The following is a 25,888-nucleotide window of genomic DNA, read 5'->3' as shown; positions in this document are numbered from 1 at the left end:
TCACTCTTCCTTCCACACAGGTAACTTGGGTTAGGCTAGTTTTTTTTTTTTTTTTCGTTTAAATGAAAAAAAAAAAAAAAGGAGGATTGAGCTAACCTAGGCCTGGTCAGTCCAGATCGACTTTGACAATTTATTTGCCTTATCGATCTAGTCGCACTCTCACCAACAGGCCTAGCTTATGTACGACTGAACCATCTTATATAAATTAAAGGAAAAATTTTCCAATGACAAATTGTCAGAGTGCAATTTTCTTCTCACATAGGTTATATAACCTATGTTGTATTATTTACAAGTATATTGCACTATGTATGTATAAGTCTGCGCCCAGATACAAGAGGGCAAGAAATTATCGCCTCACCCCTTATGAAATAAAAAATCTCATCCATATTCATGCCTTTGAGTGCACTATCATTGGGCCCCGTATTGGTGTAGGGTCATGTAGACAAGGCAGCAATCTCTTGTCTATATTTATATATGGGAAAAACATTCTTGCGATGCTAAAGTGGATAGGAATCTGCACGTCTTCTCATATGACTCCTGAGACCCGCACTGAGACTCTTTCCCCTCAACTAACATTAAAGCAATTATCTTTGTTAAACCTAGTTTCTCTTCACCCATGGTGCACAGAGAATCTCAAAGATATGAACCCATTGATTTAGTATGGGAAAGATATTTTCGACACTGTCCAATATGGATATAGGAATCTAATCATAAGATCACATCAACAATGGTGAAGAGATTCTCCTCTACAAACAAAGAAAAACTTAATCCATTTTTTTAAAACATAACACTTCCTCAAAATTCGAAAGCAATTAAGCCAACCGCTGCGAAAGCCTAATCCATCATACAACTGACCAAATTCTCTATTATTTCTCTATTTATTTATTTTGAAAACTTTGTACCAAATTCTCTACTCATTAATAACTAATACAAAGAGGGTGAAAAAACGTGTCCCAATGCACGAGGCTCCTGCCACTGCAGGCAAGGTAACAAATAGGCACAAGATAAGCTAAAGATATGCATGGAAATGGTCAAGAAACATATAAATTAGTATATAAAAAAAACTAGTTTGATGCAATTATGAGGTTTTTTTCACTAATCTAGTGATCCATTGTAATAAAACAATCATTAAAAATCAATATTTAAACAAAAAATTTGAAGTTTCGATAAATAAATGTTCTTGCACAAATCTAGCTTTGATCCTTGATTGCAGGCTGCTTAATCCCCAAATTAAGATGAAAATCACACTACTAGAGTCTCTTTCGCTAGTAGAACCAAAGAATTAAGCTGATTATGTCAACAAAAAAAAAACAAAACAAATGCCTATCAACTATATAGATACCAATTATGGATCGACCACATAAGATCACATATCAAATAGGTAAAGTCGATACATTTTTTAAGTATCATAAAGATATGATACATATCGACAGATCCAATAGAATGCATATACCCATCACTGTGGGGGGTGAGGATCATAATATACACATCCTTAACTCCGCTCGCTTCATGCAGAGGTTGTTTCCCGACTCGAAACTGCAACTATTAGGTCTCAATGGACTAACCTTAGGGTTGCGCCAAGGCCCACCCTCTACTAAAGAGGGGGCATACAAAAATCTTTTAACATGATATAAATGCCAAATGATGCTTAGGTCCATTCATAGATGTGATAATAGAAAAATCTTTCATTTTCATTGCATATACAAATCAATTTCTACAGCATGTATCTTTGCAAACCCCCCCCCCCCCCTCCTTTTTCGCCCACTCAACACAAAGAAAAAGAAAAGACAATACAAAATACATTAATAAACATATTCACCAAGAGATTATGGATATCAAACCCAAGCCCAAACCCATTTAACAAAACATATAGGCCGGCTTATTCTTGCCAAGGATGGATTCTTTCCCTCGCCCACCTCACAGTGAGGTCAATAACAAGCTTCTGCACACGTCCCCAACTGTGGTCTACATGCAAAATATATCACAAGCTGCTCATCAGAAGCAATCTTCAACATTCTATCCGTAAGCGCCCCAGTTCAGCTTGAAATGTGGGACTGGAAGTTAGTGTACGGTGTGCAAGAGTCCTTATGTCCTCTCGAGAACAGTCTCGTGAAATACGGACCAGCTCCCACAGAGCACCTCCACTGATCATATCCTTTGCATTCACCTCTGCAGAATAAAATCAAAGTTTTCAAGCAACAAAGTCTGAGGAGATTCCATGTCTTATGCATCAGAAGAGTTAAGTTTACTGACCATGTTGTGCCAAGTGACAGAGTGCAAGTTCAATATGGCGTCTGATTGGTGAGGCTTCATTGTTCGCATTCTGTACAATCCAATGAAGTGCTCCATCATCGATCAGGAGAGACCTGCCAGTTTTTGCTCCTGTTGTGTGAACAGTAACATTATTAGTACGCATACCCTCATGGTCAATTTCACTCCAACTTGAAAGGGACAAAATAGTGCAGAATATCGTACTTTTCATAGCCCATCCATCCATATGTGAATTTAAGTTTCGAACAAGAGATGCTTGAGAATTTTTGGCTCAAGAATGAATTTGATAACTCAAACTTCACAAATACAATAAGAAAATAAATCCCAAAACTATCTGTTTATTAGGTACTTACCTTGAGTAGATGCTCTGGACTCGCATTTTGCAAAGTTAGCAATTCCACGTGCAACTTGGGCAAGAACATCTGGATGTCCGCATCTCACCATTCCAAGCAATGCTTTAATACCACCTTCACCTCTCAATTTCATTTGTAGCTTGTCTAGACAACCAGGTATAGAAGTACTTAGTGACAAAAGGTTCTTGTGGTTCTCACGACATTTTCCCATCATACGAATTGAAGATCATTATAATCATACACATTCCAACTTGTATTAAAATATTTTTTAACATGGAATTTCGATCTTGCTTTGAAACATGCAGACTTTCTTAGATGCCTTGGCTACCGAAATAGGCCATCATACGTGAAGTGATGCTTCTACACTAAAGATTACCAATTATAATATACAAACACCAAAAAATATTGTGTTTGTCATGAAGATGAGAGCTTTGCTTATCAAGAGAATCAAACACAATAAAAATTAGAATCAACAGTTTCCTTCCACGCCTATGTTTCTTCCAAGATAAGTTGATTACAAATTCCTGCAAGTTTTATGGCACTACCAGCCAGGTGTCTGGCAACTAAATGGAAAAAAAAAACAAACGAACAAAAGATACAAGGCAGTTTACCATTTCCACAGAGATTTGCAATGGCTCCAGCAACCATTCGAAGAGTTTGTGGATCCTCGGCATCTGCTGCAGTCATTGACAACAAGCTAATACCACCTTGAGCCATTATAAGTTCTTGGTTGGTTTCTGAAACAAAAAGATGAAGGTAAACAGCAAGGAATCTGAATCATAAAACATCAGAAAATAGACATTTTGAAACTTACCATTCATTGCAAGGTTGGCAATCGCACCAGAAGCTACTCTGCGTATCATCTCATCCTCTGAGCTTCTAAGAAGCATTAACAAGGATGTAAGACCACCAGCTTCGACAATCTTTTCCTGATTTGCTTCTGCACATGTCATCATAATCAATCAACACCAGCCGAAATAAAACAATCAGTACTGTTTGGCTTGATTAACACCAGCTGAAAACAAATCATATGCAGGAAGCATCTTGGATCATGCAACAGGAGCCATACACAGGTCTCAGAACCTAAAAATTCAGCCTATTAGGTTCAAAAATCAAGACCAACAGATGAATGATCCTCACAAAAAACTACACATGGAATTAATCAGCCTTATCAGATGATTCTGAACTATCTGACCTAGGTAATATTTTTCAGAGCTTTTAGAGTGCTCCATTCTAAACAATATTGTCCAAGAACTGAACCTATCCTGCTTCTAGACACAAACCAAATAATACATCTAAACAAAAGCCCAAAACATTTTCAGAAACTAGACAACTTGAACACCATATCAGAGAGAATTTGCCAACTCAAACAGGATTGCTATTGTGTATACAAAATTTGTTTGGTTTTCTAAATCACTTTAGTTTGAGAATACCTACTTATTAATGAGTGTATATTTTCAATCTCCAATGGAAAGGTCATTAATCTAGTGCATGTAACTATGTACAACTAATACTCTGCAGTGAAGTTACTGTCAAGCTGATTGCTGATATGAGATTTGACTCCTCACTTGATTGGTGCCATAGTTATCAAGGCGGGAAGGCGACCATGGCATTTTAGAGGGTCAAAATTCAAGGCGGCACCACCATGGCGGCAAGGCGCCCGCCTAGGCATCCAAGGTGACCAAGGAATCCAAGACAACGCCTAGGTGACGCCTTGATAACTATGATTGGTGCAAATACAATCACTTGGATTAGAAAGTTCAGATGAGGTGTTAAGGACTGATATCAGACCCTGGATCATTCCTTCGCAAATACCATACAGGATCGGCTCAGATCAGCTGATCCAGTGAGAAAGAGCCTAATAGACTGATACCAATCTGATGTAAAGGCTATGGTCTGGCTGGACAGACATGACCCACTTTGGAGGCCCAAACTAAGAACCGGTCCTAAACCAGTTTTCTGGTCTGGCAAGGGCTGGTAGACGTTTGGTAGTTTCTTATTCAGCTAGCAGGGACTTTATTTCTGATCTTTTTTATTCCATTATGTGGTAGGCTACATAGGATATTTATTTTCATGTAGTCTTTATTTTATTCTCTTTATTTTAGAAGGTTGGGTAGCTACGCAGGGGATTTGCTTGGGATTGTCAGTTACTTATTTTAGTTGGTTTCCATTAACATGTTTGCTTTTTTCTTTATATTGAACATGTAATACAATACAACATCGAGAATGAATTTGAATGAAGTGAAAGAGTTTTGAGTTGCTACTGTGATTTGTCCGTAGCGTGAGAAGTTTCATCTTCTTCCTTCCTTGTGCGAGATCCCCTTCTTCTCCTGTGTTTTTCTTCCTCTGTTTCTACTTCTTCTTCCGTATTTTCCTTAGCCAAAATTTCATACATTTATTTCCGTGTCTCTGCTGGACTGTATTATTTGGCTGAGAAGAAAAGAATGACCAAAACCTCATACCAGGTTGCTTGCACATGAGACTCCAGGCAAAGGTTGCCACCCTATAGGCGACCCAAACCTTAGAGTATCACTTCCAAAATCTTTTCTTGCTGTGAGAAACGAACCAAACTTCAGATGTGGTTCTTGCTTTCCCACCAAGTGTAGTTGCAGGTGTTAAATCTTCTCTCCTGAATTGTTGAGTCTGTTAATATTTGAATGAGAGAGGAATTCTAGTTGACCTGAAATCCAAAGTCCCAGTCGATTGAGGTTTTTCTAAGGGAGATCCCTTCTGCAAAATCCCCTTTTCTTGCCGCTGTTCTGTTTTCCAGGGGAAGAACTGTCTCCTTTCCCCTTTTTTCTCGATAGTTTACTTGTTATTCCCTAAATACTCCCCCCATCCCTTCTTTATTACGTTACTTATTTTCTTTATATGTGATTCCACCTCTACCCACGTAAAATTCCTTCTCTTTTTAGTTTGGGGTTCATTAAATTACGGTACTTCCACCACTTGTTACTTACCTTTATTAAGGCCTGGATTGTTACAGAAATTCCAGTTTTGCCATAGTTCATAGTCCTCGAGTTGTTGCAAGTGTTTGAGTGGGTCCAAAGCAATCCAAACCAGGTTTTTGGAACCCTGGATTGCACCACAATATCAGTTATTCAGCAAAACTGCAACATTCCTCATGACCATGCCCTGTCCAGTGCAGTTGACATACCATCCACTTCATAAGAATTCTTTGTTAATTTTCAGTTTCCATCTCAGAAACCCAGAAAGTCTGCTCATTCTTCAAGTCAGCATACAATTCAAATCCTGCAATTCCTAGAAAACCACCATCTATCACTATTTATAATCATTCTACAGCTCCATTTCAGCTTCAAACCTTAATGGTCCAATACAAGCAACATAAATCATTCTCAGACTCACTGATCCAAACTTGGTTCAGTCTGTCATTTCCTACCTTTAGCCTCTTGAATTCAGTGCAAACAGCTACTCACAAACCCATCTTTACCTACATTTCAGTTTTATTCTCGACAATAACAATAATCAATAGGAGGGGAAGGGTAAAAGAAGAGGAGATCCTTTTACCCAGCATCACTCACATCAAGCTAATCTAGATTATGCTTAAATACAACATAAAACAAGGAGCACCAGATGCAGAATCCTTGCACACAAGACAAAGGAAGCACATAACTGGATAAAGTAGCATAAAAGACTACCTTCAGCTGCCAGATTGGCCACAACTTTTACCGCATGAATCCGTACATCAGCATCTTCTGATTCAAGCAGAGACAATATCTTTTGCAATCCAACTGCAAGAGAACAATTTCTTAAAGAGAGACAGAGCTAGCAGAAATTATTAGATAACCATAAACGATAGACAACTAAGTAATCATTGTGTCCAGTCAGTTTATATTACCTTGTTCAAAGAGTTTTGCAATGGAGGCTTTTTGTCCGTGTCCTGAATCTTTGAGCTGTGGATGCCGAACTTGAGCCATGAGGGAATCCAAACCAGTGAGGATTTTTCCAGGTCCACCTCTGTCAAGACTTCTTCCAGTCTACAAAGAGGAAACTAAGGCGTTAAACAAGATAACAACACTCGTACATATTTGAAAAATTCCATAATTACCAAGAGAAATATAATTTAAGTAGTGACCAAGTTTAACTTCTACAAAGAGCATACCTCCTCAGCTTCAAAACTCAATTGTAACAACTGACTTCTTAGTATTGTGATTTCTTCTTCAAGTTTCTCTTTCTGGCGTGCCTCGTCTTCCAGCATCTTATGGAGCTTCAGTAACTCAGCATTTCCAGATGCCTATAATACCATAAATACCAGGAAACTAATAATTAAAAAATTTAGAAAGAAACAAAATGATAATGAAACAACAGTACTTAGTGATTGATGGATCCATCAGACCTCAGAAGCTTTCCTTTGAGCTAGTTGACTTTTTAGATTTTTCACCTCTTCTTCAGCAACCTTTCTTAAATGAGTTTCATTCTTCAGCAACTGTCTGAGTTCAATGACTTCCTCAGAAACAGACACCAAGGGGCCCTGCTCACACCAGAATGGAAATTCTAAGGATCACTTCCAAGGTAACGATTCAACAAACGGATATTCATTAAGAAAATGCTTCCATCAACCATGGTTTAACAACCACACAACTCAAAATTCTCACAAACAAAAACCAGTTGTCAATGGATGCTAAATATTCAATGAGATAGGTCTTTCTTTGTTAACACCTCTTCCCACCCCCACCCCCACTCCAATTACAGAGAATGCAACCAAGCATAGATCATTCAACAGTAAAAACTGTCACAACCACAAAATTCTAAACGTTCATCTCTCGCTCTCTCTCAATAAAGACAAAGGAAAGAGATGGCAAAGGGAAATTGTTAGAATAATGTACACCAGAATACCCGTCCTTTTGGGGTATTTTTATGTTATTACGTGTAGTTAGCTTATGTCGGCTATGTGGGTTTTAGTCCCACATCGCCTAGCTTAGACTATTTGTAAATTCCCCTCTATTATAAATAGAGGGGCCGGGGCCTTTCTATCAATACAACAAGTCATGCCATTATTTTATTCCCTCTCTCTGACCCACGGTTCAACCAACCTGGTATCAGAGCTGGTCTGATCTAGGTTAGAGAGAAGAAAAAACCCTATTTCTCCCTTCTTCTCCTCCAATCGATCTCTCTCTTCTTCTCCCTTTTCTCGGTTTTCTCCTCCTACTGGTTTTCTTCTTCTTACCCATGTAAGGGGGCAGCACTAATGAGGAAAATAAAATATCCAATGAGTTAGTTGCTGCCCTCCTTCATTCTATTCGAATTTTTCCAATAAAATTCTGTTGGATCCTTCTCTACGATTTGGAGTTCCCCTTCTTTGAGATCAGATCTCTATGAAAACTGATCCTCTAATTTTGGAACACCCTATGCAGCCTTTTCCAACCCTATTCTGCCTAATTCCAAAACCTAACTTCCCTTTTTTTCTTTATCTCCATCTTTAATTATTTTTTTTCCAGCCAAAATCCCCAAATCGATCACACCTTGTCAGGGTTTTTCAAAACCCTGACTCTAATCGATTTTGGGGCTTCCCTTGTCAGATGCAGCTAATTTTTCAGGGATAATTCCCAACTAATCCAAGCCTTAATCGACCTCAGTTTGAACACAATCTGATGGCTAGATCTGTCCCTACAGCAAAATCTTCTCATCCTGCCTTTTATGGTTCCCTATTAAAACCCTAACTCAAATCGACATTAGGGTTACAGGTTTGAGTTCTTGCTGCCTTTTTGAGGGATGATTACTCCACCTACAGAGACCACTCGACCTCAGTATTTGCCTCTTTCCAAGTGTTTGAAGACCCCTAACCCCAATCAATCCTTCTTCTTAGGGTTTTTTTCAAAACCCTGACCCATATCGATTTTAGGGTTAGGGTTGATTGCTGCTATTGGAGTTTTTTGGAGGTGTTTCTACCATCAAGAAGGACATTCTACTTCAACTATTCCTGGCTTGAAGAAGGTCTATTGCACATGATAGCTACTGCCCTTTTTTTCTGCAATTTTTTGGTGTTTCTCCCACGTGAAGGTCAAGTCTCAATTACCAAGGAGATTGGTTATTCGAACTGGAGATCCATTCCATCAGTGGTGGTCAGCATCTATTACCAGAAGACATCACCTTTGACAAGTCATCATCACTTTGTTGAAGCCCCCTTCCCTACAATCGATCTTCCCTTTCAAGGTTTTTTACAAAACCCTGACTATAATCGATCTAAGGGTTAGGGCAGTCCACTATTGCTGATTTTTTTAGGAGAGTTTTATAAACATTAGAGGAGTATTCAACCCCTATTTCAGCATCATTCATCAGTTCTTTTTGGAAAAATTCAGGTTCATTCTTATGGCTCGGTTTCTCCAATTATCAACCTATATTTCTTACTTGTTCCTATATGGCTGGCTGCTTCAACTACCTATGGATCTGTCTGGTTATTTATCTTATATTTGCTGGTTATTTTGAGCTTTCATACCTACCTAGCCGGTGTTATTGATTGGCTTCTGTAAGCATGACTAGTTGACATGTTACTGCTGCCTTTATGTGGACTACTGCTGCCCTATTATTGTGACTGAGTTTCCTACTATTGGAGATCGAATTTCTTTCGTTATTGAATACTCGAATCTGCTACCCTGGAGATCAGCTTATTTGGGACTACAACAGTGTGTTCCACGGTTCTTGATTGCAACTACGAACCTATTCAGTTATATGAAGCTTTTCTGGTTCATATCTGGCTCACCTTGGAGCTTGAATCCTAGCATGGTTACTAATTCAGATTTGATCCAATTTTTGTTGAAGCTTCTTCAATCCATTGCTGTCCAGATATCTTCGTTAGTACTGTTTAGCATGTGGGAGTTTATACCTTGGAGTTTTTTGCACAATTGTTCCTCCTTGTTTGAAGATTGATCAAGCCTTGAAAAATGGAGCCTTTCCTTTCATCAAATAAGATCTGTATCCTTATCCGATCTGAATATTGGAGTTAGGAGTTTCTCCCCTGCAGGAGTTTCCATCAAAAGTGTTTGTTTGATCAGTTGAAGATGGTTGAAAATTTATATGTTGCATTATTGGCTCCGTACTTCATTATCTCACCGCTGTTTTTCCTTCACCACCTCCCAAAACATACCTTTTGCATTCCCCATAACCACCTTGGAAGTTAATGGTATTCTCTTCTTTACCATTTCTTCTTTTTACATTACCCTTGGCAGCTATTGAAAAATTCTTGAATGTTATGTTTTGCCCTATCTCTAAAATCATCTCTCTTATGTCCACGTGCACTACACGTGAGGGGGGGATTATATACAGTATACCTGCAGCCATTGCAGGGAGCAGAACATGCAGGGACACTTGGTGCAAAACATAGAAGGTCAGAGGTTTCACCATTGCCAATGGGTATCTACTTTGTTATTGGGCTAAAGTTTGTCATAAGGGGGAGGTTGGCCTTAAAGTTTTGAAGATGTTTGGTTATTGTCTGCCCATATGAGATCCTACAGTTTGGTTGTTTTTTCCGCTGCTTGATCTTTACTGCTGCTTGACTCATTTGCCGGCTACCCTAGTTACTTATCTTCAAGATTATAATTCAGAGATTCATTATTGGACAAAGATTGGTGAGAGATGCCTTTTTGCTGATCAAGTCTGTCCAAGTTTGAAGGTCTATTTTTTTCAAGTTCTTGAAGGTCTATTTGGGAGCTACATTCATTTTGGAGCTGGATTCTGCTACAACTTATTTTTTCCCATTTTATTAAAGTTGGGCATTAGTACCTTGTATGCGCCAACTTGAGGGGGAATGTTAGCATTGTTATGGAGAGAGTTTTTTTCTTTAGTCCAAGCTGGATCTTCTTTCTTTAGTATTTGTATAATCCAGCTTAAGGGGGAGTGTTAGAATAATGTACACCTGAATACCGTGGGGGTATTCTGGTCCTTTTGGGGTATTTTTATGTTATTAAGTGTAGTTAACTTATGTCGGCTATGTGGGTTTTAGTCTCACATCGCCTAGCTTAGACTACTTGTAACTTCCCCTCTATTATAAATAGAGGGGCATTTCTATCAATACAACAAGTCATGCCATTATTTTATTCCCTCTCTCTGACCCACGGTTCAAAAGGGGATACAATTTTACAACATTTTCAACGAATAGCAAACACAAAATGTGGCATCCATTGTGGATTTGTACTCAAGCTTACAAAAAAACATAAACCAAACGACTACAACCTCACTCTTGCTTTCTTATATCCATTGATATGTGATATGTCATCATATTTGTAAAGGCGGTGGAGGGGTGCCTAAGCACTTAGGGGACAAGGCGCCCGCCTAGGCGTTGCATATGCCACCAAGGCACCCAAGTGTTATTTTTTATTTCCCCTCTTTTCTAACATTATTTAGTATGTTAAAATATATACCTCATATCATAAAAAATCCACACTATGCCACATCAAGTCATCAAAAATCAATATATTAAGCCACATCAAGTCATCTAAAGTCAGCATAGAACCAGAAGACAGCAGAACTGAAGAAGCAAGCTATTGGAAGTTTGAAATAATCAAAACATATAGTTGGTTAATATTGTTCTTGGAATTGGTCATTGTCATGGTATACCTAGTCTCACATTTGGTTTATACTGTTCTTAGAAAATATGATTTTATCTATAAGTAATTAAACTGCTCTCGATTTAGAGAAATGTTCATGTTCTCTAAGAAGTTTGACTGATCAAATGATTTTATTTTTACATGAGACTTTTTGTATTAGTTAGAGCACAAAACCAGCTTTCCAAAAAATCCAAGATTGCTTAAATCTGATTTATATTGAAGGATTTATGTCCCAGTCAAACCTTATTTGGTGTGCGTGAATGCTGTTAAAATCACTTATGAAAATATTTTTTTAGATGTCAAAACAAATGAATATTTACCGCTTTTTTAGTTTTTAGCAATCTTTTACCATATTAAGATTTATGAAATTTTTTTATTTGCGAAAAACCCCAGCATTAGAAAGTTGAAAATTTCACCTATCACCAAAAATCCAGTTTTTGTTCTTGAACTGGGGGTTGACTTTTTATCCTTTTGGAATTTCATTTTTTTAACTATTTTTATTGGATTCAAACTGGTGGGGGGGGTATTTGCTTATTTATGAATAATAACTCAATTCATTTCACTTAAATGATATTTGGCATAAATAGGGGCCAAGGATTTCAATACTACTAACGCGACAGCTGCCTAGACCCCAAAAAATCCGCCTGGATGCCTAGGCGACACCTTGACAACTATATATGTCATTAACTAGATAATCAAGAAAGTATAATTAATCCTAAATCAAGATTGACAACCACATTCCAGAAACAATGAAATCGTTATTATGCTATGCTGTTCGCATGAGGAATGGTCAAGAGAGAGAGAGAGAGAGAGGAAATGCATAAAAAAGAAGTAACCAATGACATCAAATTCAAAGAACCAGATGATGTCTTCAGAAAAGTTACAGAAAGTGAATATAAACCTCCCAGCTACGCGCTTTGTCCAAGCATTCATCTTTATGTTCAACTCCACGCTTATCATTACCATGCTTCTGCTGATCCATTACCCATTGTTCCTCAAGTTTCTTTATGGATTCCATATAGTCCTTCTGGTATTTCAATCTCTCCTTCTAGAAAAAAGAATGCACGAAGGCAAAAGATTACATTGTTAGTACAATGTTAAACCAAACTTGACAAGCTTGATGTGCAGATAAGGGAAAACATTCACAGTAATGGAGGAAATATTTCATTATCAAATGACATTGTAAGTCAAATCTCGATTTCTGTCCCTTTCTTTTGGATAAATTTGAATTCTTTGACATTTGAAAAATAATGGAAGATCATAAACATTGTTTCCTGCAAAATGTAGAATAGATGCATCAATAGCATCTTTATTGGAGACGTAGCAAAATACAAGGAGAGCTGTTAGCTACGGAAAGAGAGAATATTGCTAAGCAATCCAAATGCCAGTTTTATTTTTTGCAGTTTGGAACTCATCTTGCCAAAATGGAAATAGACATCACCACTATCTTGTAGGAAAGGAAAGAGACTATAAATTGATTTTTTTTCTTCTGGGGAGTTAATAGATTATTGAAGCTTAAAAGAAATAAGACGATATCAATTTGAGACAAGACAGAGGCTCAGAATGAAAAGAAAAGGAATAAAAGCACAAGGAAAACGCACATAAAATTCAGAATATTTTCTTCAGCACAAAATGGTCAACCTAGTTGACCCTGAGAAAGCTTCAATGTGCATCATCTAACAATTGTGATTGAACAGTAAATCAGTTCATTTTGTTGCAGGATTAATTTATTGAGTAGGCAAAATATAACTAACCTCCAAAGCATCAGCATAGTTTCTTTCCACCTCAGAGATACGGTTTTGTGCTTCTATAGTTATTCTTTCCACTTCATCCTCAAAAGCTTTCTGCTGTCTTTCATTTTCAGCAATAAGTTTGTCTAACTGTATCTCAAGTCTTCTTGACAAACTTTTGTAATCAAATTCTTCCTTTATCTTAACCATATTCTCCACCTTCATAGCCTATAAGAGGGGGGGATTTCAACAACACATCAATGATCACATCAATCCAATCATGTAATATCAAGTGTTACCAATGTCTGCAGAATTTTTTTCTCCCCCTGAAAATAATTCCAAAGTGAGAAGTAAAAGCACAGATACAGCAGTAACAAGCATTCCAGATAAACAAATAAGTAGCAAATACAGTAGTTACATGCAAAAAATTTAGTGAATACGAAAACAATATAGCAAGTGAAAAATAGATCACAATAATTCTATCATTAAAAGTAAGAAAAAAGCGAACATTATTGTGCCTTGGGACATTGGGTTGTCAGCTTTCTATGGAGAAAGCTTGTGCTTCAGATCATAAGTTTTCAAGGATTTTGAGTTCCGGCTTAAACTTAATATATATATATATATATATATATATAATAAAAATAAAACTTCAATGGCAGTTTGGAAGACCGGAGATAAACTACTTTTAAAGAACAAAACAGAGCATTGTAAAAAACCCACCCTTTGACCAAACATTACGGTACTTGCAGTCTCTCCTCTATGGCGTGGAGATGGCCCAATTGTTACAATCAATGAAGTTCTTGCTGTACCTGTAACAAATAATAAATGTCAAGTGAGACATACAGAAGTGCATATTAACACTCGCTTTGCTTGGATGAACTCATGCAGCAGCAAAACAGGATGAGCTAGAGAGATATGAAGAAAGTCTCACCCCCAAATGAATCACGAAGCAACCTCGTAAGCTTTGAATCACGAACTGGTACATGTGCACTATTTTCTGCCAATGCATTTATGCACTTTCCAAGTGCACTTAATGAGAGATTGATAGATTTGGCTTCCTCTAAAGTATGCCCCTCGCTTCCTGCAAACATAAAATACAATAAGAATCCAACTAAGAAATATAAGAATCTACTCAAACAACAGTCATTAGCATAATTATAGTGAAGAACAGTGACAAGCACTGCCACAACTTTATGTAACTTTCACTGATGGGGGGAGTGGGAAAAAAAATATAAGTTGTAGTTTTGTACTTGATGACTCATATTATGCATTTAACGATCAGTCCAGAACTTTGATCACTACTTGGCAAAAAATCCATGAAGTTGTGATCATGCACTATTTTAGGGGGGGGTTGCAGAAGAGACCAAGGAAACCCATACTGTTTTTCTAAGAAATATCGCTCAAAAAAGAAACTACCTAAGATAAGAAATACAAGCAGATTGAAGGGACCACTTGGACTTGGCCATCAAGGATATGGAACAGGAATCCTGCATCACCTTTCATCTCAATAATGAACCAGAATGCTATTCAAATGGAAAACGTTTCAATTAGAGCAAGGATACGGAGTTGAACATGATTTATGATGTAGAAGATCAACACAGTAATGCCATGTTTATGAAAAGTGAGCAAACAATAAGGCATCAGTTTTGGGGAGGGTCAGATTTGTTAGAATTTATGTAATACAGATTACTTAGTCACTGGTTTATCATAAGTCATATTGAGTTGTATTTTTTATCTTTTGTTATTTTTACCTTTTACCTCCCTAGGGAGGCATATGTAATTCCAAGAAAGTATTAATGGAACAATATAGGTGAGAGGATAATCACTCTCTTACCAACAGTTCTCTCTCATCTCTTCTTAGATGTTAATCCTTGTTCTTTGCTAGAATCAACCCATATCTAGTTTCTAACCTGGTATCAGAGAAGGTTTGAGAGTCAACCAAGCTCATTTTCCTCTCTACACCTCTCTTTGGAACCCTAGAAAGGTAAAGGGTTTCATTCGGGGATGTACTATGTAGAAAACTACCCATAGAAGATTCAATGGAATTCTGTTCTCCAAAACAAGACATAATGAAGAGAGTTTGGGGCTGCAGAAATTGAACAAAGCTCTACAAATTCAAGCCAGCATTACCGCCAGCTCCTCCCTTCTTGCTTTCGATTCTCCCTCCTCGCACCACCATTTGCAATGGCACCAGGCCAGTTAGAATCGCCCAGGGGTCCTCTTTCAACCCCCTAGGGACTCGGTTGGTGAAGTGAAATAGTATGGGAGCATAGTCCATTCTCTTACAGCCCTACAGGTACCGCCAGATTCTGGTTTGCTTCTCTATTTAATCTAAAATGACTTGTGATGTGTTGAATAGTTGCTGTTGATTGAAGAGTTCAATAATTTGAGTATTATTGGTTGTTGTGGAATGAGGCTAAGGTGCAAAAGGTGTCTTTGATTTGATTGTCTTCAAGAAACTGTTGTTCATTTGCATGCTGGTGGTGTATTAGCTTGCTGGTTTGTTTCTTTGGGTAGAGTGTACTCCCCATTTGGAATGCAATAGATGATGATTTCCAGTTATGAACTGGTTGTGGAATGTCTCATATGGATCCTTGAGTTGTCTTAAGTATGTTGTTACCCTTCGAAGGGTTTATTTGAGTGGAGTTCACATTTGGAGCTTGTTTTTTCCTTGCTGGAATTTTTTTTCGAAGAGGAACTGCTTGGTGTTGGTGAGGAATATTATTTGAGCTTCTCTAGTGGTTGTGTGATGAAGCTATACCTTAAAGAATGTGGTGGTATTGAATTTCTTTGAGATGTTTGTCTTGTTTGGTTGCTGGACTATGTTCACCAGTGTTTGAAACATTTTTTTTTTTGGATGAGAATATATTCCTCATTTGACTTTGGGTGTTACTCCCATCTTGTAAGTGTGTTTCTTCCGCCTATCTAGGATTAGTGAATCAACAGAGGTTGTTTGGAGAAATCTTTCCTGAGAAGGATTGTCTCTGTTTGGGTAGAGTGTGTACTCCTCATTGAGTTTGGGTATCATTCCCACTTTTCGTGTATTCCTACATTATGTCAGTTGTTGGAAGAAGAGGTCAGGTTCCACCCCAAGGGAATTACAGGGATAGATTCAGCTATGACCATTGTGGGAATCTGGACACATTCGAGAGAGATGTTGGATACTTTATAGTTGTCCCTCTGGTAATCTGGAATGCATGACAGCAGGAGAGGGGGAACCAGCGCGCGCACTATGATGACTGAGGTTGAACCTATGGGATCTCCATATGGAATACAGACAGACACCAAATCTCTCACTCAGGATGAAATTGCAGCATTTCACAAGGTTTTGTCATATCTAGATAGATCTACTTCTACACCTGTAGTGCCAAATTCTTCAGCTTCCACTTTATAGGCCTCTACATCTGCTCCTTCCACTGCCTCTACGTGGGTCATTGACTCTAGAGCCACTAACCATATGACCGACATATCTCAGTGTTACGATTCCTACTCTATCTGTTTTGGTAAGGAAAAGGTTAAGGTTACTGATGGTTCCCTTTCTTCTATTTCTGGTAAGAGTAGTGTCTGTGTCACTTCTTCTATCTCCCTTGACTCCGTTCTTCATGTTCCTCAGTTTAACACTAACCTCTTATTTGTGAGCCACTTAACCAAATCCTTGAATTGCTGTGTCACTTTTTTCCATCTCATTGTGGTTTTCAAGATTTGGTGACAAACAGGAATATTGGCAGTGGACGTGAGGAAAAGGGACTCTACCTTCTTGATCTAGGAACATACTCTCTATCTCTGCTCAATCCTACGTGTGTGGGCATAGTGACAACAGTTCTGTTTACTCAGTGATGTTGTGACATCAACGTTTGGGTCACCCTTCTTTTGGTGTTATGAAAAAAAAATACCACACTTGTTTTCTTCTATTCCTTCTTCCTGTGTATTTCAGTGTGAACCCTATTTGTTTGCTAAACATTGTCGTTCCCCTTATCCTTACCATGGCAATGAATCCACCGTTCCCTTTCATATTGTTCATTCTGATGTTTGGGTACCTGCTCCCACTTCCTCTTCGTCTGGATATCGTTATTTTGTTTCTTTTGTTGATGACTATTCGTGGTCCACTTGGACTTTTTTTATGAAACAAAAGAGAGATGTTTATGATGGTTTCGAAAATTTCTATCAGTTGATTTGCACTCAATTTGGTACTCACATTTAAATAATTCGTTCTGATAAGGGAGGAGAGTACATGTATGGGGGGCTCCAACAGTTTTTTACTGATAATGGCATCATTCATCAAGTTGTTTGTGTTGACACCCCTCAACAGAATTGGGTGGCTGAGAGGAAAAATCGTCATTTGTTGGAAGTCACTAGGAGTCTCATCTTTGGCACGCATGTTCTTAAGACTTTTTGGTCTAATTCCCTTCTTGTTGCTGCCTTCCTAGTCAATCAGATGCCAACTCAGCTCCTTGGCTCTAAATCGCCATTGGAAACTTTTTCACCTCAGACTCCTGCTTTTTCCCTTCCTCCTAAAGTGTTTGGGTGTGTCTGCTATGTCCATGTCAATAAATCAACCCGCACAAAGCTTGACCCCAAAGCACTCAAATGGCTTTTCCTTGGCTATTCCTCCTCTGCTAAAGGGTATAAATGCTACCACCCTTCCTCCCAAAGACGACTTCTCTCCAAAGATGTCACCTTGTTTGAGTCTATTCCTTTCGTTTCTCTTCATCAACATCCTCTTCAAGGAGAGATTAATGGAAGTGAACAGGCTGTTGATGTCATCCCCTTTTTGTCTCCTTTGCCTACTACCTCCCTATTCCTACTTGACATTGGAAAATACAAAAAGGATTTCGTTGACATTGATACTCATTCAGGTGCTGATGTTGGCAATGAAAAAGAGTTAGTTGTGTACAAAAGAGGTGAATGCTTGAAGGGAAAGGGAAAGAAAACCTGTCAAGAGTCCTCTTTGGATCCACATTAAGCTTCAACCTCCTCAGTCAGGTGACATCCCTTCTCTTCCTTCTGATTCAGACCTTCCTATTGCAGTTAGAAAAGGAAAAAGTGTTTGCACTAATCCTATTACCCAACTTGTTTCCTATGATGCTCTCTCTCCTACAGGTCTTGCTTTTACTATTGCCCTCTCCTCTGTTTCCTTTTCCAAGAATGTCATTGAGGCTATGTCCGACCCAAAGTGGAAGCAAGCCATGTCTGAGGAAATTATGGCTCTTGAAAAAAATGGTACTTGGAAATTAGTAGATCTTCCCAGGGAGAGAGTTTCAGTTGGATGCAGGAGGGTCTACACAATCAAGTATCAGTCAGATGGTGATGTAGAAAGATATAAGGCTCGATTGGTGGTCAAAGGGTACAGTCAGGTGCATGGCATTAATTACCAAGAGACATTTGCTCATGTGGCCAAACGCAACTCGATCAGAGTCCTCCTATCAATGGCGGCTAATAGAGACTAGCCATTGTATCAGTTGGATGTAAAGAATGCCTTTCTCCATGATGACCTAGAAAAGGAAGTATATATGCAACCTCCACCGGGTTTCAATTTTCCCTCAGCTGAAGGAAACGTTTGCCTCTTAAAAAAGGCATTTTATGGCCTCAAGCAGTCTCCTAGGGCTTGGTTTGAGCGGGGATTAGACAGGCCATTCTTAGGAATGGATATTCCCAGGGTCAGGCTGATTACACCTTGTTTATCCGGCAAGGTAATGGTACTGTCACAGCTTTTATTGTTTATGTTGATGACATTGTAGTTATTAGGAATGACCAGGCCAAGATAAGTAGATTGAAATCATCCTTGGCCCAACAGTTTGAGATTAAAGAACTTGCACTCTTGAAGTACTTCTTGGGAATTGAAGTGTCAAGATCAAATAAGGGAATCAATAAAAAAATTTGTGCTAGACTTGTTAAAAAGAAACATGGATGTTGGGTTGTAAGCAAACAAACTTCCCAATTGATCAAAATCACAAGCTTAGTGAAGATTGTGGTCCTCCTCTTATATATGCAGGAAAGTACCAGAGATTAGTTGGAAAACTGATTTACCCCTCTTTGACTCAGTCAGACATCACTTACGCAGTTGGAGTGGTGAGACAATTTATGCATGCCCCCAAGAGTGGGCACTTGGATGTTGTTTATTGCATCATCAGGTACTTGAAGTCTTCTCCAGGAAAAGAGACCAGCTAAGAGCCAAGCAACAGGATCTGCAATGAACAAGCAGTCTGATTGGGTAGAATAAGGGTTTTAGTCGAAATTAGGGTTAGGGTTTGATGATATGGTTATGCTAGGCAGGTGTAGGGAAGTCTATTAGTATTGGTCCAGTGATGTTTGGATGAGTGGAAGTGAGAGAATTCAAAGGACAGCACGTTAGGGTTCCGGGTTTCAGGTTTTTAAAAAAGATGGAAGTGAGGGGATATAGGGTTTAGAGATGGAATTAGGGCAGGAGGTCAAATTCGAGTTCTTTAGTGGTGGTGAGAGTCGCTCGGCCAGGATTCTGGGGTTTGTTGATGGTTGAATATGGCTAGGCTGTATTTTAGGGTTTTTGGGTTTAGTGGAAGTAAATGGAAATTAGGGTTTTAATGCTGGGATAGGGCAAAGGTCGAGGTCGAGTGGAAGGGTTATTGTGAGGGTGCTGTGGTCCCAAATTTGATTGAATTGTGATGGTGGATTAGGGCTGCGAAGGAATTAGGTTCAGGGAAAATGTAGAAAATAAAAGGGGAAGGTTAGGGTTAAACTGTAGAGGGTTTAGAAGAATAAGTTTAGGGTTGGGGAGGCTTCAAACTAACTTGAAAATGCAGTGGAAGATAGGCAACAGCAGAAACTTGAATAAAAATCCAGTCTTGAAGAAGAAAACTTAAGAGAAAGCTTGTTCGAACCACCCGGGCTTCACACCGCAAAGTGTCAATTGGATCACACACCAATCCCACCTTGCATTGATCACACACAAAGCAGTCTTCACAAGGAAGAGAAGCAGCAGCTTGCAAAACAGAGTTTAATTTTCAAAAAGTGGAGAATGAGAGAGCTCCCCGAATTTCATTAATTAAATAGGCTTAACAGCCTTTACTCTTATTCAGCCTAGGAGTCTAAAAGACCCCTAGTCGGCTAACTAAACCCACACTCCTTTCTAAATCATGGGAGTGCGGTGTGGACCCCAAAAAAAAGAAAGAAAAAAACTTACATAATAATTAAAGGTGACTCAAGCCACTTAAATTGAACCACTGGTTCAACCAGGTTGAACCGGTTCAATTTAAAAACATAAAAGCACTCCAAAAAAAAAAAACTAAGTATGGATCCACATCTAACACTACTGACTAAACTACTTGGACAGTAGATTCTTATTCTTTTTCTTCTTGCGGATGTAGAGTTGTAGCTCTGCATCACTCCTCTTTGACTCAGCCAGACATCACTTACTTAGTTGGAGTGGTGAGCCTATTTATGCATGCCCTCAAGAGTGGGCACTTGGATGTTGTTTATAGCATCATCAGGTACTTGAAGTCTTCTCCAGGGAAAGGACTTCTATATGCCAGGCACAACCATTTGAGGATAGAGGGCTACATTGATGCTGATTTGGATGGTTCAGTTTCTAACTGACGATCTACATCAGGTTACTGTACTTTTGTAGGTGGTAATCTGGTTACATGGAGGAGTAAACAACAACAGGTTATAGCTAGGTCCAGTATAGAGGCAGAATTTAGAGCCATGGCTCATGGAGTATGTGAACTCATATGCCTGAGGCAGTTGATTCAAGAATTGGGCTTTGACATTGAGGGACCTATGCGGCTCTATTGTGATCATAGTACTAAATCTAGTCATAATTTCGGTGAAGGCAAGACGAGATGCACCCTCAAATTGAAAGTATACCATGTTTCGGTCGAAATTTCAGCCAGTTTTGACATTTCGCCAAAATTTTGGCTAACCACTACAATCTCACTTGATATAAATACAAGGTCATGTGGGTCTCAGTCAAAATTTTGACCAAGAATTCACCAGAGATCTCTTTTTTCTCCCATTTGGACTCCAAAGGATGGTTTTTGCTATTTTGAGGTTCTAATTTTCGTCACATCAATGCCGGAAATACTTGGGAAACAGTACATTGAAGCTTCTTCTCCACATATTTGAAGCCTTCTCTACTGTTCAAGGTAATAGTTTTTTCTCCAAAAGTGTTTTTTTGAAAAAAAAATATGATCAAATACATGTTGGTTGGTGATGAATTTATTATGTGTTAGACACCGGAGCCCGATCAACAACCTCATGGTGTCCAATTTTTTTTTCTCTCCATATATTATTTTTTTTTATTTTCTGCTTCAAAATTTTGATTTTTCTACAACAAAAATAGGAAAAAATTAGGGGTCACGTAAACTGGATGGGGATTAATTAAATATATGTTAGACACCAATGGCCGATCTACGGCTTGAAGGTGTCGAAAATATTTTTCTGCCAATAATTAATTATTTTTATTTTCAAAAATTAGGAACAATATTAAAAAATTCAAAAAAATGATAAAAATAAGGAAAAATGTGAGGTGTTGGTTTGAAAATTAATAAAAAAATATGAAATTAATTTCTACATATTTTTAAGTGCATTAGAGGAATATTATGGTGTATCATTTTGGTTTTGTTGTGTTAGGTCAATATTTATTTGAAAAATATTTTTAAAAATTATTTTTAATTATAAGAAAAATATAAGGCTTAGGGGAAAAATACTAAGCGATATGCAATTGTTTTAATGGTCTCAAAGTCTCAATTGATGCGCTTCAGCCTTCAGTTATTAATGATTTGTTTTATTCATACAACAGTAAACAAATAAGATTATGGTGGACCGTGAAAGACAGCGTAGGGGCGGAAAGCAGAGGGAGCAAAGGGAGGAGGAGCAAAGACCAGCCAGGCGCATCAGGGGTGGCATAGCATGGTTACATGGAGTGCCAATTAATGGGGATAAAAGAAAAACAGAGTGTAATTATTGTCACAAGAAGTTTTTGGGAGGTGGGGCCACTAGACTGAAACAACATCTAGCTGGTACATCTAGTGATGTGGTTGTATGCCATAGCCATATGGTCTCTGTTGAGGTAGCTAGGACCATAGGTGACACATGAGGGGAGGGAGTAAGAGGAAGGCTGAGAAGGAGAAGGTAAGGGAAGAACGTAAGGAGGCAGTGAGGAGTACAACGGGAGGAGGATACCATGATGATGACTTTAAGAGTTTAAAAGTGTATGTGTATTGAGTCTATTGACTATTGTAATCTTGGCTATGTACTTGATTCTATGATTATGAATTTATGAGTTTAAAAGCAACTATTGACTTTATCTTTATATGATTTACTTGTTTAAATTGCTTATTATGTCTTCTACTACTTAGACGATGTGTATTTAACTATTTATACAACTGGATCTGACCGTATACTGTTAATTAAGGGTGCAAATCCAAAACACCACTTCGAGTGACTATTTTTGCAATATGAACATTTAAATAGATTAATATAGCTTAAAATAGGGTTTCCATGAAGTATCAAGCCTAAATTTGGCCTAAAACCCACCGAAATGACCTACTGAAATTGGGCCTGAAGAATACCAAATTTCAGCGAAATCTCGCCAAAATTTCGGTATCTCGGCCATTTCGGTCAAGCCAAAATGGCCTGCCGAGACGAGATTTTAAACTATGATTATGATAACCAGGCTGCTATAAGTATTGCTCATAATCCTGTGTAATATGGCCGAACGAAACACATTGAGGTTGATAGACATTCCATCAAAGCGAAGTTGGACTCTGCTTACATTTGTACTTCCTTTGTGAAGATAGGTAATCAAGTGGCAGATATCTTCACCAAAGGTATCATTCCTAACCAGTTCAGCACCCTTCTGTGCAAGTTGGGGATATATGACATTTTTTTCTCCAGTTTATGTAATAGGGGTACTTTAGTAACAGGTTTATTGTTAATCATAGAGTTGTAGTTTTTATCTTTTGTTATTTTTAACTTTTACCTCCCTAAGGAGGCATATGTAATTTCAAGAAAGTATTAATGGAACAATATAGGTGAGAGGAGAATCACTCTCTCTTACCAACGGTTCTCTCTCATCTCTTCTTAGCTGTTAATCCTTGTTCTTTGCTAAAATCAACCCATAAATAGTTTCTAACTAGATTTGCATTCAGTTTAGTCACAAAACTAGAAGAAAGATTAGACAACCACAGATTTTCTGAGGCAGGATTACCTTTGGAATATGAGTAAGAGGGGAGATGAAGAGTTTAGAAGCAATCAGGTTGAAGAGAAACACTATTACTAGGAGTAACATAGCCCCTATAGGAAGAGCAAAGAGGAAGCACAGCATGATTTTTTTTTAGGTTAGTTGCCAGTTGGGGGATCAATGATATAACTGGGGCTGAGAAGCTTTAGCATTTGTATCTGAACTGCGTACATTTGCCCCTCCCAGACCCTGCAATAGTGGAAGCCTCGTGCACAGGGATGCTCTTTTTTTTTAGAACCCCAGGGCAGTGGACATGGTTGAGAGGTGTGGGGACAGTAGGGTAGTGTTGGAACTTGAGTAGCCTGACCGAGCTCAAAATGATTATTGAAAGCAAGCATGTCTGGTACCATGATTTCTAAACTGGAGACCCAGGACAGGAATCTTGTAATCACTTGTCCGACTTCATGGCAGTTGATCCTCTTCCTCATTGGAATTATGAGTTAGGGCATTGGTCAATCAGAGTATCAGACGAGGCCACAGAGGAAGCTTTCTTTCCACTTTTTAATTCCTTCTTTTTTTTAATTTTCTCTTCCTTTTCTTGGAGCTTGTGACCTCTCAGTATACATATTTTTTTTATGCACAGTAGCTAGGACAAAACAAAATAATGGGTCAGAAGTTGTGATCAGATACCTGATTTATCAATACGCTCTGAACCAGCAAGATCTACCACAACTAATTTTCCTTTGCGAACAAGAGGTGGTTTTATAGTCTTGCTCAAGTGGGAGGCATTGCCATTCTCACTTAAAAGAGTTGCTTCTCTTCCTATGACAGACCTCTTAACATTTACCTACATGAGATATAGTAAAACTCCATTATACTTAACCAAATCTGTAAACAAGTAAAACAGCCATCAACAAGACCATATGAGCTTCTACACGAGTGCATAACGCTAAAAGAGAAGTGCAATTATTCACCATTAGAATAGCATGACTGCGAGAAGATTCAGTATTCAGCTTTGTGTTTGCAGCAAATCGATGAGCTTCCCCCAATCGTAGCAGCTCCACAAAACTCTTCTGGTTCCTGATTTCTACTACAGTCGCACCTGGTAATGAAACATCTCCAGTTCTCGGGTCTTCCACAATGGAAATGTTATCATTAGCAGGATCAAGCAGATCCTGGATGGTCTCCATATAAAGCTGCACATGTTGGTAAAAAGCAATGAAGTTGGAATAACAAGTAATGTAATACAATTACACGGCCATCAACAGGCTGAAACCCAATAAACATGAATAGTGGCTTTAAATAATAATGGCAATGTGCAGTTATAACCACTCTTAATGTTCAACAACCTGCAAGTAGGAGACTGATACAGAGTCAGTCTCAGGAGAAATATCTGCTAAAATATCCTCCATTGAGCGCACCATAATTCCACGAGAAGCAGTATCCTCCTCTCCAAGGAGTCCAAGGGTAAAAGTCTTCCCAGTACCAGTTTGCCCATAAGCCATCACTGTCCCATTATAACCTTCCAGAACACTCTACAGAAAGAAATGACACATTAGCACACCATATTGATGAAAGTAGGATCTAAGTGGAAAAAGCAGATCCAACACGAGTAATTAAACGTAAAGCCAGCTCCCTAAACTATATTCTACAATGATGTTAATATAGTGAGAAAACAAGTGATAACAGCCATTACAAAGAGAATAGAAATTATGAAGACCTGGTGACATACAGATATAGAAAGTAGAAACCTTGGACCCCCTTAACAGCCAATCACTATGTAAAAATCATTGTTGAAATTTGAGGCAGGGTATGAATTATCAATTGGCTCCACAAAACCAAAAGTGGACATGCCACTTTAGCATGGTTCGAAATTTCGGTTAAAATGACCATAAATTTTGAGTAATATTTAGGTTTCAACCAAAACCAAAACGAAATGACTATTGAAATTGCAGTGTCAAAATGGATCAAAATTCGCGAAATGGACTGAAATTTCACCGAAATATTTTGGATTTGACAGAATTGAAACAGGATCAAAATCCGAAATTCCAAACAACCATGACTTTAGCTAAGGACTGCACAATAGTATACCATCAATATAGAGCACAAAAAAATTGTAGAGCAAAAGAGACACTTCCCAACATTATACGAGAAGGAAAAGTAAATAACTTGAAGATTACAATCCAAGATAACTATAAGGAAGCACAGTAAATAATTAGACCAGTTTTGAATCCCACGCACCTCAACAACAGGTTTTGCCACAACTTCATAGACACGCTTTTGAGATGCAAATTCAGTGAGCACTTCATCGAATTCATAGGTGTCTGAATCCCAATTGTTTTTGCAAAGTTTTAACCTTTTAAGCTGAGTTGGGGCAACCAAATCAAGAATTAGCAAGACAGAAGCAACTATTCATGAAACATCTCTGAGCTTTTTTGTTGAGAGGGGTGTTTAATGTTTCACATTGTCATGCAGAATGTACAAACCTCTGGCTGCAATTCTACACAATCAGCAAAATCTGCATCAGCCACCAGCTCCTCTGCATTCTGGGGTCGCAGTCTCACAGTAACTCGAACTCTTCCAGGAACTATCAGCGACACCAAAGCAATCCAGAATGGCCAATATTTAGACAGATAAAAAGGGCGTACCCAGTGCACAAGGCTCCCGCCACTGCGGGGTCTGGGGAGGGTCATAATGTATGCAGCCTTACCCCTGCTTTCGCAGAGAGGCTGTTTCCAGACTTGAACCCGTGACCACTTGGTCACAATGGAGCAACCTTACCGTTGCACCACTTGGCCAATATTTAGACAG

The 25,888-nt window shown here is 38.5% G+C and overlaps 1 protein-coding gene across 2 annotated transcripts in view; it reads right to left on the bottom strand.

Moving 5' to 3' along the window:
* Nucleotides 1-1,788: 1,788 nt before the first annotated feature.
* The window catches only part of LOC122648964 (kinesin-like protein KIN-UB), a 101,818-nt gene continuing 77,718 nt past the window's right edge, over nt 1,789-25,888 (bottom strand). For both annotated transcript variants that reach the window (XM_043842297.1, XM_043842296.1), the window contains exons 2-19: nt 25,564-25,664; nt 25,319-25,441; nt 24,427-24,612; nt 24,052-24,273; nt 23,768-23,924; nt 13,850-13,999; nt 13,639-13,727; nt 12,943-13,146; nt 12,090-12,236; nt 6,982-7,116; nt 6,748-6,879; nt 6,484-6,622; nt 6,284-6,376; nt 3,439-3,564; nt 3,236-3,361; nt 2,625-2,768; nt 2,254-2,382; nt 1,789-2,169 (exon numbers count right to left, since the gene is read on the bottom strand). In XM_043842297.1, coding sequence (XP_043698232.1) covers nt 2,009-2,169; nt 2,254-2,382; nt 2,625-2,768; nt 3,236-3,361; nt 3,439-3,564; nt 6,284-6,376; nt 6,484-6,622; nt 6,748-6,879; nt 6,982-7,116; nt 12,090-12,236; nt 12,943-13,146; nt 13,639-13,727; nt 13,850-13,999; nt 23,768-23,924; nt 24,052-24,273; nt 24,427-24,612; nt 25,319-25,441; nt 25,564-25,664 — 2,564 coding nt within the window. In that variant the 3' untranslated portion in view covers nt 1,789-2,008. The remainder of the gene's footprint in view (nt 2,170-2,253; nt 2,383-2,624; nt 2,769-3,235; nt 3,362-3,438; nt 3,565-6,283; nt 6,377-6,483; nt 6,623-6,747; nt 6,880-6,981; nt 7,117-12,089; nt 12,237-12,942; nt 13,147-13,638; nt 13,728-13,849; nt 14,000-23,767; nt 23,925-24,051; nt 24,274-24,426; nt 24,613-25,318; nt 25,442-25,563; nt 25,665-25,888) is intronic.

Source organism: Telopea speciosissima, chromosome 1 (genome assembly GCF_018873765.1).
Source record: "Telopea speciosissima isolate NSW1024214 ecotype Mountain lineage chromosome 1, Tspe_v1, whole genome shotgun sequence".
Classification (NCBI taxonomy): domain Eukaryota; kingdom Viridiplantae; phylum Streptophyta; class Magnoliopsida; order Proteales; family Proteaceae; genus Telopea; species Telopea speciosissima.
The sequence above is the reverse complement of the archived record's forward strand: the minus strand, read 5'-3'. Positions and strand labels throughout refer to the sequence as shown.